At 34.0% G+C, this 13,302-nt stretch overlaps 1 protein-coding gene across 2 annotated transcripts in view; it reads right to left on the reverse strand.

The window, feature by feature from the left end:
- Positions 1–661: 661 nt before the first annotated feature.
- Positions 662–13,302, reverse strand: part of LOC132742152 (dynamin-like 120 kDa protein, mitochondrial) — a 49,107-nt gene continuing 36,466 nt past the window's right edge. For both annotated transcript variants that reach the window (XM_060730480.1, XM_060730479.1), the window contains 7 exons: positions 11,718–11,826; positions 10,915–11,048; positions 10,386–10,472; positions 9,502–9,618; positions 6,892–6,985; positions 6,309–6,419; positions 662–1,473 (listed from right to left, as the gene is read on the reverse strand). In XM_060730480.1, the coding sequence (XP_060586463.1) occupies positions 1,409–1,473; positions 6,309–6,419; positions 6,892–6,985; positions 9,502–9,618; positions 10,386–10,472; positions 10,915–11,048; positions 11,718–11,826 (717 nt within the window). In that variant the 3' untranslated portion in view covers positions 662–1,408. The remainder of the gene's footprint in view (positions 1,474–6,308; positions 6,420–6,891; positions 6,986–9,501; positions 9,619–10,385; positions 10,473–10,914; positions 11,049–11,717; positions 11,827–13,302) is intronic.

Genomic DNA, 13,302 nt, shown 5'->3' on the forward strand with positions numbered 1-13,302 from the left:
TAAATCTCAACAGAAAAATAGAGATTTCATTTGTTAGTCAATGCATGTAATTAATAAAATGTATATAACAAACATAATATTATTATTGGTGCTAAATTCATTCATATTCAATAAAATATATTAATATTATGTCTCAGATTCATTCTTTTTAAGACTGTTGCAGAAAATTCAACAAAATTTAACACATATTTAAAACATTCATTTGATATCCATGTATATGTTGGGATTCACAATTAGAAAAATATCACATAAACATAATTCATTGATTTTATCATCTAAATATTTTCAGATAAACAATTCATCAGTGATTAAAACCATATATTCTTTTATGGATAGGATACAAGATGTGTTTCTCTGGACATTTAAAGCATAGAATTACACTCAAACCAAAAACTACACTTACTTTTAAAGTTTCAATATGAAAAAAAAAATATAAAAAAAATTCTATGCTTATCTGTTTACAGCCTTACAAAACAACATTCAGTAACATTCTAAAATCATGAATGTCTTTGAAAAAAAAATTCTTACAGTCCTGACCACTTAGGACAAATAACACTTAAAATATTTTCCAAATGTTATGAAAATAAGTTGAGTGAGCATGTAATCAAAAGCAGTGTCTGGTGAACAACAAGTAATAGCATTTTGTTTTTAGTAATGAAAACTTAACGATTAATGTAGCAAATTTTCCACTTCCATGACAATTTAATCTTGCAGAAAGACACAACAGTGAAAATTAGAAACGTACAACATTGTGTTATATCTAAGTAAACTTCTGTAACTGGTGATTACTTCAAACAAAAATATGACTCCACCTTCCATACAATGAAAGACATTCAGAAAGAAATTCAGACATCAAAACTTTCATAATTATTTCCCTAACTCCCTTTCATAGCTGTATAGCTAAAGAATTCTTAACCTTCGCCCTCCTAAATTATTGAAATGGACTTAATCTACTTTAAAACTGGAGCTAACCTTTGTAATTTTGAGGGATTTCAATATTGAAATATGAATTTGTCATTACTTGACCTTGGCATTTTTCCACTGTCATGCTTTTTAAAAGACTCTGATACTCAAATGCCAAAAAAAACAACATCAGTATTATGGCATCCCGTTCGTCTACATAAAATTGTAGACAGTCCTGACTACAAGTACAGTCACTGTCACACATTATGTTCAGAGTGTTCTAAAAAAATGATAACAATTACTAAATACAAAATGTTCAGAATCTAAATGGTTGACGGAAATTTCATCTCTTTTGTGATTAATACTAGTAACACACGGCTTGGAACTGATGCTGGTTAATATCAAGATAGTTCACGGTCTCACAGGTGAAATATTTCAAATATACACCTGAAATAACGTTCCCAGGTCAGTCAGTTTTGGTCTATGATCATTGTAGAACATCTTGTTACTTTTCTCTGTTCAAAGCTTCAATAAATTCTTCTAGCTTTTCTTGTATTTGTCTTACTTTCTCTGAAAAAGAAAACAGAAATATAAAGGCATATATCCAGTACTATGTTAAGCTAATTTACACTGTCACATTAACCTGAAATGATACATACCATAACAAGAGCTGTCACAGGAGACAGCGAAGCTCGACTGATAAAATACTGGATGCAGTAAGGAAGACAAAACTTGAAAAACAAGCAACTATCATAGTATTGCAAGCAATCCATAAGTCCCCTACCGGTTAGAACCCCAGCAACATTTTGATGGGTCATTGGCCATTCAATTTTACCAATGGATAAATGACATGAATGAACTTAAATCTTTTGAGTTCTAAGTTTGTCTATATCACAGTAATGTGTTAAGTTTCCCTACCTAGTAAGGAAATTATGTTTAGACAACCTTGTCATAATATTACGATGTGGGATTTTAAAGTAAATCCTATAAGATGAAGAAGTTGGAGTGAAAAATACCAATTTCTCGAAAAAAATCTAAGTTCAAGGGGGGATAATTCTGGAAATAGTCTTGCTAGAGTATTTAACCTTCTCAAAAATGTTGAGTGATAATAAGAAACATATATATGAAGTTTGAAGTAGATACATTAGGAAAGTTATTTAAAAAAGAAAACATTTTTTTCCATAAAAATTCTAAGTTCAAGGAAGGTAATAGTGATAATTTTTGTGCTAGAGTTGTAAACCTTGTCACATATGATGTGGTTGATGGCCAGAAACTTATATTTAAAGTTTGAAGCAAACATCTTAAGAAATAAAGAACTTATAGTGAACAAGAGCTGTCGGTAGGACAGCAACGCTCGACTATTCTTAGGTCTTGATAGTAAAAAAAATGCTTGATAGAGTTACCTCCTCCTGTTTACAGGTTGGGGTCATGATGGTGAACAAGTGTGCAAAGTTTCAAAGCCATATGTCAATGGACTTTGAAAATATTTGAACTATTACAAAAACTTTAACGTAAATTCTAAGTCGAAAAAGGGGCATAATTCTGTCAAAATGCTTAATAGAGTTACCTCCTCCTGTTTACAGGTTGGGGTCATGATGGTGAACAAGTGTGCAAAGTTTCAAAGCCATATGTCAATGGACTTTGAAAATATATGAACTATTACAAAAACTTTAACGTAAATTCTAAGTCGAAAAAGGGGCATAATTCTGTCAAAATGCTTAATAGAGTTACCTCCACCTGTTTCCAGGTTGGAGTCATGATGGTGAACAAGTGTGCAAAGTTTCAAAGCCATATGTCAATGGACTTTGAAAATATATGAACTATTACAAAAACTTTAACGTAAATTCTAAGTCGAAAAAGGGGCATAATTCTGTCAAAATGCTTGATAGAGTTACCTCCACCTGTTTCCAGGTTGGGGTCATGATGGTGAACAAGTGTGCAAAGTTTCAAAGCCATATGTCAATGGACTTTGAAAATATTTGAACTATTACAAAAACTTTAACGTAAATTTTAAGTCGAAAAAGGGGCATAATTCTGTCAAAATGCTTGATAGAGTTACCTCCTCCTGATTACAGGTTGGGGTCATGATGTTGAACAAGTGTGCAAAGTTTCAAAGCCATATGTCAATGGACTTTGAAAATATTTGAACTATTACAAAAACTTTAACGTAAATTCTAAGTCGAACAAGAGCTGTCGGTAGGACAGCAACGCTCGACTATTCAAGTGCTTGATAGTAAAAAATAATGCTTGATAGAGTTACCTACTCCTGTTTACAGGTTGGTGACATGACGGTGAACAAGTATGCAAAGTTTCAAAGCCATATGTCAATGGACTTTGAAAATATTTGAGGTATTACAAAAAACTTTAACGTAAATTCTAAGTCGAAAAAGGGGCATAATTCTGTGAAAATGCTTGATACAGTTACCTCCTCCAGTCTACAGGTTGGTGTCATGATGGTGAACAAGTGTGCAAAGTTTCAAAGCCATATGTCAATGGACTTTGAAAATATTTGAACTATTACAAAATTTTTAACGTAAATTCTAAGTCGAAAAAGGGGCATAATTCTGTCAAAATGCTTGATACAGTTACTTCCTCCTGTCTACAGGTGGGGGTCATGATGGTGAACAAGTGTGCAAAGTTTCAAAGCCATATGTCAATGGACTTTGAAAATATTTGAACTATTACAAAAACTTTAACGTAAATTCTAAGTCGAAAAAGGAGCATAATTCTGTCAAAATGCTTAATACAGTTACCTCCTCCTGTCTACTGGTGGGGGTCATGATGGTGAACAAGTGTGCAAAGTTTCAAAGCCATATGTCAATGGACTTTGAAAATATTAGAGGTATTACAAAAACTTTAACATAAATTCTAAGTTGAAAAAGGGGCATAATTCTGTCAAAATGCTTGATAGAGTTACCTCCTCCTGTGTACAGGTTGGGGTCATGATGGTGAACAAGTGTGCAAAGTTTCAAAGCCATATGTCAATGGACTTTGAAAATATTTGAACTATTACAAAAACTTTAACATAAATTCTAAGTCGAAAAAGGGGCATAATTCTGTCAAAATGCTTGATAGAGTTACCTCCTCCTGTCTACAGGTTGGGGTCATGATGGTGAACAAGTGTGCAAAGTTTCAAAGCCATATGTCAATGGACTTTGAAAATATTTGAACTATTACAAAAACTTTAACATAAGTGGTTACGCCGACGCCGACGCTCGGGTGACTACAATAGCTCTACTTATTCTTATCGAATAGTCGAGCTAAAAAGGGGCATAATTCTGTCAAAATGCTTGATAGAGTTACCTCCTCCTGTTTACAGGTTGGGGTCATGATGTTGAACAAGTGTGCAAAGTTTCAAAGCCATATGTCAATGGACTTTGAAAATATTTGAACTATTACAAAAACTTTAACGTAAATTCTAAGTCGAAAAAGGGGCATAATTCTGTCAAAATGCTTGATAGAGTTACCTCCTCCTGTCTACAGGTTGGGGTCATGATGGTGAACAAGTGTGCAAAGTTTCAAAGCCATATGTCTATGGACTTTGAAAATATTTGAACTATTACAAAAACTTTAACATAAGTGGTTACGCCGACGCCGACGCTCGGGTGACTGCAATAGCTCTACTTATTCTTATCGAATAGTCGAGCTAAAAAGCTGAAAAATTTAAATCAGAAATCTTGAAATTCAGGCTATTTGTTGCCATAGCAACCAGAATTTTCAACATAGGAAGAAAAGAAAAAGATGTGCATAATCTCCAGACTACCATTTACCCATATTTCAAGTTTCATAAAAATATTTTCAGTACTTTTTGAGTTATCACTGGATCCAGTTTATGTGTTAAATTTGCCATATTTTCAGACTATTTGTTGCCATAGCAACCAGAATTTTCAACACAGGAAGAAAACAAAAAGACGTGCATAATGTCCATACTGCCATCTATCCATATATCAAGTTTCATAAAAATATTTTCAGTACTTTGTGCGTTATCGCGGGATCAAGTTTTGTGGACGGACAGACTGATGGACTGACAGACAGACAGACAGACAGACCGACGGACGGAGGGTAAACCTAAAGTCCCCTCCGGTTCGACCGGTAGGGGACTAAAAAAAATCAATTATGTATAATTATGTACTTAGTAATGGTAAAAAAATTACATTGTTAACATAAATTCCTAGATCAAGGGGAATAATTCTAAAAATAGTCATGCTAGAGTTATGAACCTTGTCATATAAAATGTGTGTAATGATAAGAAATATATATTTTAAGTTTGAGGTAGATACCTTAAAAAGTAAAGAAGTTATAATATTTCTTAAAGAAAATCCTAAGTTCAAAGAGTCTCAGATAAATCTGTAAATATTGCTTCAAGAGTTATGAACATTGTCGCATGAAACGTAATTGATGATAAGGAATAAGTATTTGAAGTTTGAGGTAGATACCTTTAAAACTAAAAAAGTTACAGTAAAAAAATTAATTTTCTAGTAAAAAAAATCTAAGTTCAAGGGGAGATAAATCTGAACCTTGTCACATAAGATGGGGATGATGATAAGGTACATATATTTGAAGTATGAAGTTGATCCCTTAAGAAATAAAGATGTAACAGTAAAAAATAGTATTTTTTAAGGAAAATTCTAAGTTCAATGGGAGATAAATCTGAAAATATTTGTTCTAGAGTTATGAACCTTGGCACATAAGATGTGGTTGATGATAAGGAACATATATTTGAAGTTTGAAGTTGATACCTTAAGAAATGACGAAGTTACAGTCAAAAATATTTACTGCACCAAAACTTTACCCTGAAATCTGGACGCAGACGCTGGGGCGAATAGGACAGCTTTCGGAGTCTCCATATACTTCGTATAGTTGAGCTAAAAACCGATTATATTTTGGATGTGTTTCAAGTCAAAGAAACACTGTTAAAGCAGCATGCCTCTAGATTCTTGCTAATTTTCATAAATTTTTTGAAAATGTATTTACAAGGAAAATACTGTGAAGTGAGCAAAGAAAAGTAATTTACACATTGCAAATGGCAGTTTAAATCCATTAAATTACCAAAAAGGAGGTCAAAATAAGCTAAAGTAGCCTATACTGCTTTTGTAATGAAGTAGAAATTTGGTGACGAATACTGCAAGATCAGTCATTAATCGCACATAACATGTAAATTATTACTTATATATTGAATCTTTTTTACTTTTCTTAAAATCTTAGTACATATTTCTCAGTTTTCATTTTCTTGAAATATTTTAACTCACCTGGAGGCATGCCGCTTTATGGTTATTAGACTATTTTCCCAGCTTTCAAAAGAGGTGAGTAGCAAACAATCACCTATTAAACAAACTATGGAACAAAAACATTCTATTAAATACCTCAGTATGAAGGAAATATTTATGTAAAGTAATAAAACTTACTTAGTTCCTCTGCTAAGTCGACAGTTCTTCCAGTTAATAATTTTTTCAATCTGTCAGTGTCTTCAGAGAAATCATCTAATACATCTTTTATGATTCTTTCTAATCTTCTTGCTGTAATTTATATAGATATGCATTGTTAGTGCAGTAAAGGAATAAGTTCTTCTAGATTTAATAGGAGTTAATCAGTTATTGCACTTAAGTTGACGAGATATGCATAGTGTCTTTGATTAACATTTTATATACTTGGTGCAGTAAGGACTTGCTTATGCAACCAGAGTTTTCAGGTCAATCTGAACCTCTGCCAGGTCAACAATATTTCAGTCATTACTCACAAATTTAATGCAGGATTATGGATTCTCTACTCATTTCATTCATGCAAGTTTTAGCATACTCCTTCAAATAAATCATTTAAAAGAGCGATAGACCGCAAAAAATATTAAACATATTTTGTATACAGGAAAATACAAGTGTCTTACTCACAAATTCAAGGCCTGCAGACCTCATCTCTTCTTATAAAGCTATGAAGACTGGTCAATTTCTTGAAATATATTCAATTTAATAGAATAGTATCATGTGTACTTACCTTCATTATTCACAACTTGTTGTCGTAGGGCATTACTTGTCATTTCTAACATTCTATGAATCCTCCAGAATAAAACCACCTCATGACAATCCATCTATAATATATACCATATATACCATAAATATCCCATACCATTGTCATCATAATATCAGAGGGTAGACAACATTCAAAATACATAGCTTTCTTAACCCTTTCACTGCCATAGGGACGGCATATGCCGTCCCTATAATTTTCGGCTTATTTGCCATATGGACGGCTTTTGCCGTTTTTATAATAATAATAATAATAATAAAAATTATAATAACAAGATTGCATTTGAAGAAATGCTATGCCACCGCATTAATACCTAAGCTCTAGGCCTTTTGGGCATTTACAAGAAGGTATTTTAAGTTTTTGAAGCCTTGTACCTTGTACCTACAGACAATAAGATTTTTTTATTTTTTACTATATGTATATATTGAAAATCAATGACCCCCGGGGCGGGGGCAATTTTGACCCCAGGGCTATAATTTGAACAATCTTGCTAGAGGTTCACTACACAATGTTTCATGCAAAATATCTAACCTCTAGCATTTGTCAATTGCTAGAAGAAATTTTTTTAAAGTTTTTACTATATACATATAACGAAAACCAATGACCCCCGGGGCAGGGCCGATTTTGACCCCAGGGCTATAATTTGAACAATCTGGGTAGAGGTCTACAACACAATGCCTAATGCTCTAGGCCTTTTGGGTCTTTACAAGTAGGTATTTAAAGTTTTTACTATATGTACATATAGTGAAAATCAATGACCCCCGGGGCGGGCCGATTTTGACCCTAGGGCTATAATTTGAACAATCTTGGTAGAGGTCTACCAGGCAATGCCTTATGCAAAATATCTAAGCTCTAGGCTTTTTGGGTCTTTACAATAAGGTATTTTAAGTTTTTACTATATGTACATATAGTGAAAATCAATGACCCCGGGGCAGGGCCGATTTTGACCCCAGGGCTATAATTTGAACAATCTTGGTAGAGGTCTACCAGACAATGCCTTATGCAAAATATCTAAGCTCTAGGCCTTTTGGGTCTTTACAAGAAGATTTTTTAAATTTATTCTTATAATTCCTTTTGGTTGCCATGGCAACCAGATTTCTGCATGGAATGAAATTCTTTGAACAACTTTGGAAGCTCTTCACCCAAGGATCAATCCTGCCAAGTTTGGTTGAAATTGGACTATTGGTTTTTCACAAGAAGATTTTTTACGTTCACTATATAATCTATATAACAATGACCCGGGGCGGGGCCTATTTTGACCCCAGGGCTATAATTTGAACAATGTTGGTAGAGGTCTACCAGACAATGCCTTATGCAAAATATCTAAGCTCTAGGCTATTTGGGTCTTTACAATAAGGTATTTTTAAGTTTTTACTATATGTACATATAGTGAAAATCAATGACCCCGGGCGGGGCCGATTTTGACCCCAGGGCTATAATTTCAACAATCTTGGTAGAGGTCTACCAGACAATGCCTTATGCAAAATATCTAAGCTCTAGGCCTTTTGGGTCTTTACAAGAAGATTTTTTAAATTTGTTCTTATAATTCCTTTTGGTTGCCATGGCAACCAGATTTCTGCATGGAATGAAATTCTTTGAACAACTTTGGAAGCCCTTCACCCAAGGATCAATCCTGCCAAGTTTGGTTGAAATTGGACTACTGGTTTTTCACAAGAAGATTTTTTAAGTTCACTATATAATCTATATAACACACACACACACACACACACACACACACAAACAAACACACACACACACAGGTGAATCGCTATATGCCACCGCATCGCAGATGCTGCGGTGGCATAAATCGCTATTTGCCACCGCATCGCAGATGCTGCGGTGGCATAAAAATAGTTATAATAATAATCATTATAAATATATAGATAATTATACCGTGGACAATAATTATTATTATACTAGCAGATTTGGAAACATATATAATTATTATAATACTAATAACAAATAATAATAATAATTAATAATATAGTAATTTCTTAGAAAATCTTCTGGCAAATAGGTGATCAATAAATAAATAACCCTCTGGCAGCGAAAGGGTTAAGTAATACATTCACTAACGCTTTCAAAACTAAAGACACCAAAATAAATCACAGACAACCATACAAAGACCTTATAGTGAAACTGTGTTGGAGCACCACACTAAATACTGTATTCTGGTATATACCAGACAAGGCACTGAATTATTAAATGCTAAAATCTCGCCTTTTCTCCGAAAAACACTTTAAGACGTCTGATTCATCTCTTTACACCGATTTATATACAATCCTGAATGAAAAATGTCAGAATCTGCGAGAAAAGCGTTTTTTTTTTACTGTGTGATCATGACTTCTGCAAGTGCCAAGACGTACTGTTCCAACGCTGTAGAGAGTTAAATCCAAGACCTTTACAAATGGTCATGGCAATAACAAGCACAAATTCTAACTTTACATCAGACAGAGTAAATTTCAAGCTTTATAAAAAGGTAGGCCAAATGTATTTCATCTTTTATATAAGGTGATCAAAGAGCAATGCTGAGCTAAATAGCATTTTAACTATCTTAAACATATTAAAAATATTTACCTCTGAATTTGGGACATTATGCTGGTAGTAGTAGAAACCTTTTTTACAATCATTACACTGCTGAAGGGCTCTCTTTATAAACTTTTCTCTAAACACATGGTACCAGGTCTGTTTTATCTGTAAAACAACACCACTTAGATATATCACATGTCTGTTCCCTCACATGGTATTTTTCAAGCACTAATAGTAGAGAAAAATAATTTATCCCTGTTTTTTGTCAGGTATGGACAGAGATCTGTGTGTGTGTGTGTTTTTCTGTTTGTTGGGTTTTACGTTGCACCAACACTGTATAGATCATATGGCCGCTTATGTCGACTATCAAGCTTTTTAGAAAGGTATAGAAAGACCTCATATGCCCCTCTAAGCATTATTTCAGACACAAAAAGCAACTTAGTAGAACCGCCTTTGATCCGCAATCTATCTGGATAACTTTTTCTCCATAAAGGAATCCGTAGACAATGGCGTGGCTCGAACCTACAGCCGTGGCCCATGCGAAGCAAGTGATTGTAAATGTTTTTGTTTGTTTGTTTTGGGTTTTACGTCACATTGACACAGTATAGGTCATATTGCGACGTTCCAGCTTTACTGGTGGAGGAAGACCTCAGGTGCCCTTCCGTGCATTATTTCAGGCACGAACGGGCACCTGAGTAGAACCACCTACGTTCCGTAAGCTAGCTGGATAGCTTCCTCACATGGAAGAAGCCAAAGACCCTGTCGGGATTCGAACCCAAAGCGGTGAGGGGCAAGTGGTTTGAAGTCAACGACCTTAACCATTGGCCACTGACGCCCCTCATGATTGTAAATGTAATGGTGGGTATACTCACAGACAATACATATGCATACATTTTGTTGGTTAACATTGTAAAAATAAATATTTTACTTACAAATTCAGCATCTACTTCTATACCCTGTGACTGTAATGTTTGTTTTACTGTAGTTAGTTCATCTTGTGATAATGTTGGCCTATGTCTCTATAATACACATGTACAATCATACCGTTAAAATTACTGTTAAATACCCTAAAATTGCTATATCTCTATAAAATATATATGTGTAGCATACTATAACATAGCAAACTCCTATGTCTCTGTTATTAAAATCATGTTTCTTATAAATATACTAAACTATACAAAATTGAAAAGATGCCCTGTCTTATATTCACTTTGTATAATAATAATCTTTTCTTTCTAGTTTCCATTTCTTTTTTCACTAAAAATCTTGCAGATAAATTGGTTTAACTATAACAGCTATGATGCCTTTACTTTTGAACAGCTGACCATCTACAAATTGTATTAAAGATTTGCCTTTATTGCTAAAAATTAATAACACTTATGATGAGTTATATGCAAAGTTATTTACTAGGGAAAAAATCCCTCCGATTCTATCAAACATTTTGTATATAGAAATACTTACCCGTTGAGGTTTAAGTATTCTCTCTAACTCATTTTTTGCTGCTATTCTATGTTTATGTTCTGATGTTCTGTATGTCCAGTGTCTCCACTGCTCCCAGGATCCTGGCCCCGTGAGTTCACGCAACTTTCTCTCATCTGTACAGCAAACATTATAATTATGTTAGACATTGTCATGTTTCATCATAACACTTTGCAAAGCTTCATTTTAATAATTGACTAGACCTGCGTGAAACAGGCTTGCAGGAACAGTCTATTGCATGAAACAGGCTTGCAGGAACAGTTTATTGCATGAAACAGGCTTGCAGGAACAGTCTATTGCATGAAACAGGCTTGCAGGAACAGTCTATTGCATGAAACAGGCTTGCAGGAACAGTCTATTGCATGAAACAGGCTTGCAGGAACAGTCTATTGCATGAAACAGGCTTGCAGGAACAGTCTATTGCATGAAACAGGCTTGCAGGAACAGTCTATTGCATGAAACAGGCTTGAAGGAACAGTCTATTGTTATCTTTATGGATATCAATATTAACACAAGATATGTTAAAACAGAAACTTATAACACAACTGGTGCCCCTATGTGCATTATTTCAGGCAAACACGAGCACCTGAGTAGAACCACCATCATTTTATAAACAAGCTGGATAAGCTTTCCTTCATGAAAGAATGCTAAATTCCTGGCAGGATTCAAACCCACATTGGTGAGGGTTAGTGGCTTGAAGTCACCAACCTTAACCACCCGACCATGAACACCCTTTAACAGGGTTACAAAGCAATTTTTTACATTCTGAAAGATACCAGACTAACTTTTTTCTAGTTGTTCTTTGAGAGCCTCCTCCATGAAGTTAACAGATGCATCCCACTGTTGTTTATCCTGTACTGACCTGTCTTCTAGTGTGTTACGCTGCATCACTCTCTGCAATATAGTACAGGGTTTTACAATCAAAGTGTGTAGAAAATTGAAGGGCCAAACAACGTTTTTTTTTCAAACATTAAATTCTGTAAAATACTAGAAACTTATTCAAAACCTTCTCAGACAAGGTGAATTAAAGTAATTGGTTATATTCAATGATAATTTAGGCACCTTGAGAAGGACTTTTGCCTCACTCTTGCAATAAAGTTCTTATTATGGTGTAGACATAACAATTCCTGAAGTGGATTGGTCTAAAAATTTACACATATTCCATAAGTATTACACAATTTGATACAAACAGTTTTTTTATCATTTGTATATTCTTGTCAAATATTTCTTGAACTAGAAATGTGTCGTCATGCCACAGATGCCCCCACATGCAGCTAAAATTTCAGATGTTATAATATATAGTTCCAAATTTGTTTGCACAAATTATTTTTTTCATTTTAAGTTCAAAGCCCTTAAAACTATTCAATGTTAACTGAAACTATTCAGTGTTAACCAAAATAATGGCTGCATACATTTCCACAAAAGTATGAGTGCTGAAACTGAGAATACAAAATTTTTTCAACATTCAAGAAAGATAACTTTGTCTAAAATCATTGAAACATGACCAAATTCAAACTGCTTATTCCTAAGATGTATCTATATGTCAAATTTGAGTTGAATGTGTAATATCCTAGAGGAGATAATGAACAGAAATTAAAAATTTCATATTTATTTTCTAAGTGAAAGGGACATAACTCTGCCAAAAATTATCGAACCATGACCAAATTCGAACTTGACCTGCGCATTCCTTTGACGTATCCATATGTCAAATTTGAGTTGAATTTCTAATACTGTTGGGGAGACAATGAACAGTAACTGAAAATTTCATATTATTTTAAAAGTGAAAGGGGCATAACTCTGCCAAAAATCATTAAACCATGACCAAATTCGATCTTGACATGCGCATTCCTTTGATGTATCCATATGTCAAGTTTGAGTTGAATGTGTAATACCGTTGGGGAGATAATGAGCAAAACTGAAAATTTCATATTATTTTCAAAGTAAAAGGGGCATAACTCTGCCAAAAATCATTGAACCATGACCAAATTCAAACATAATCTGTATTTTCTCATAACATATCCATATGTCCAGTTGGAGTTGAATGTGTAATACCGTTGGGGAGACAATGAGCGGAAACTGAAATTTCATATTATTTTAATTATTTTATTTTCAAAGTAAAAGGGGCATAACTCTGCCAAAAGTCGTCGAACCATGACCAAATTCGAACTTGACCTGTATTTTCTCATGACATATCCATATGTCAAATTTGAGTCGAATGTGTGCAACCGTTACTAAGATAATGAACAGAAACTGATGATGACGGAATGACAGAATGACGGAACAGGGTAACACTATATCGAGGGATTGGTGCGAAAGGGTTTTAACTCATATAAGATAAAGAAGGAGTTACAACCCTTTCGCACAAAGCTG

This window comes from Ruditapes philippinarum, unplaced genomic scaffold (genome assembly GCF_026571515.1).
Source record: "Ruditapes philippinarum isolate M1 unplaced genomic scaffold, ASM2657151v2 ctg1106_1_1_1_1, whole genome shotgun sequence".
NCBI lineage: Eukaryota > Metazoa > Mollusca > Bivalvia > Venerida > Veneridae > Ruditapes > Ruditapes philippinarum.